Raw genomic sequence first — 1,693 nt, 5'->3', positions numbered from 1 at the left:
GCGTTGCATCGCGTCTTTTCGCTACGTTCACCGGAAGCAAGATTTTATGGAGGGTCGTTTACAGCCGATCACTTTGTACAGCTTGCGAAAATAGTTATCGATAGATTTATCGCTTTGCATCTATTATGTTAGCTCACAGTTGCAAAAAAGCTTTTGTTACTACCGACGCACTTCCAGTTAGACTAATAACCACGTTGATCGATCCCCTTCATTTTTAGAAAATTCCATTCCAAATCGACAATACGCTGGTCGAGTCGTTTCAGATTTGTTCTTCAAGAAACCAGTCCCATGGCTATTTCGAAATTTCCGTATGTTCGCGCGTGCAACGGTAGGAAAATAGGATTCGGAATAGAAAATCCTCCGTCAATGGGTGTTTGATCTGCGACGATTTATCGCTAGACTCGGGATTTTCTTGCGCTCGCGTGGTCGTCTATGAATAACAGGATCCGAACAGCGGCCGAGTTCCCTCGAAAAATTCACTTGCGTCATTTCTAATCCGATTCAGCGTTCGAACTCTTTCATCAACTGGGGTTTGGGCACTGCCGAACGATCGTTGGTGATGGCGACGACCATAGCGACACCGGCAATCAACGTTTTCGTTGGCCCGATTACGACGATCGACCATTTGCTCTGCAAAGGTATCGACGTGGTCGAAGACAAAGTGCCGGCAGTGCATCTGCCCCCTCGCCAAGTAAGTCCTTACACGCGTTTATCATCGGATGCTGAGAAACGAGTGATTTGCGAAGACGATTGTCAATCATGGCTGTCTTCATGACGCGGAGGGCCTCGAGGGATTGTAATCTATTTTTACGAGACGCATTTTGGCACCCTTCTGCGGACCGTAGAAAATTAGAGTGCTTGATGAAAACGAAAGATCTTCGATCACTCGTTTCTCAATAACTAGATCGTTGCGCGAAGTTTTGAGTTTGACGGTCGATTAATTTGTCGTCGCTTTAAGATGTACAGCAGCGCGAAGGACTACATGACTAGCAAAATCAAGCCTGTGTTGACGCGTGCCGAGAGCGTAACGCAGATAGGATCTATGGTCGCGAACGCCACGGCTGATAGATTGAACAATGCTCTCACCCATCTGGAGAAAAGCATCGACCATTATCTGCCTGTCGGTCCTGTCGACGAAATAGATTGTAAGTATCTTTCTCCTTTTTAAGAAACAATAATTTCTGATTTAGGTGACATCGATCGTTCGACTCTTGGAACATTGTCAATAGACTGCGGATCTTACTGCAAAATAAATATTGTGCACGTCGATTGCAAAAACAAAGAAATTCAAGGAAAACGAACCGTTGTTTTTAATCATTTTTAATAAGCTGAAACCAGTGCAATAATATTATTAAATTCGTCTAATCTCGTCAGTAGTTTGCATTTCACTTAATAATTTTTATTATAAATGCATAAAATCTGCAATCTAAGTATTAGACTTTGGGTCTTTATGTGAAACGAAAGCTACCTGCAATAATTGCATGCAGAAACAGTCGTCTCTTTCTCTTGGATTATTTTATCCAATTGTAACTGGAAGAGATATATCGAATAAGATATAAATAAATTCATGTAAGTGAATTTCAACGCAAATTTTTGTCTGGTCTTTTATCACGTGAGAAAATGTACTATTTTGATCGTTGATTTTGATGTGTAATTTACAATATTATACATATATATATAGGGTAATAAAATG

The 1,693-nt window shown here is 41.2% G+C and overlaps 1 protein-coding gene across 1 annotated transcript; it reads left to right on the top strand.

Moving 5' to 3' along the window:
* The first annotated feature begins 504 nt into the window (after positions 1-504).
* On the top strand, positions 505-1,404 carry LOC144477631 (lipid storage droplets surface-binding protein 1-like). The gene is made up of 2 exons (XM_078195363.1): positions 505-691; positions 959-1,404. Exons 1-2 carry the CDS (start codon positions 560-562, stop codon positions 1,166-1,168), a joined length of 342 nt encoding a protein of 113 aa, XP_078051489.1. The 5' UTR covers positions 505-559; the 3' UTR covers positions 1,169-1,404.
* Positions 1,405-1,693: the final 289 nt, after the last annotated feature.

The sequence above is a fragment of the Augochlora pura genome, unplaced genomic scaffold, assembly GCF_028453695.1.
Source record: "Augochlora pura isolate Apur16 unplaced genomic scaffold, APUR_v2.2.1 APUR_unplaced_2424, whole genome shotgun sequence".
NCBI classification, from domain to species: domain Eukaryota; kingdom Metazoa; phylum Arthropoda; class Insecta; order Hymenoptera; family Halictidae; genus Augochlora; species Augochlora pura.
This window is presented reverse-complemented; position numbering and strand designations above follow the sequence as displayed.

What these genes read in the sequence shown, in the direction of transcription:
- LOC144477631 (XM_078195363.1), top strand. Translation starts at nt 560, where the DNA reads ATGGCGACGACCATAGCGACACCGGCAATCAACGTTTTCGTTGGCCCG. An exon ending in TGCATCTGCCCCCTCGCCAA is followed by an intron (nt 692 to 958) that starts GTAAGTCCTTAC and finishes CGTCGCTTTAAG; the next exon opens with ATGTACAGCAGCGCGAAGGA.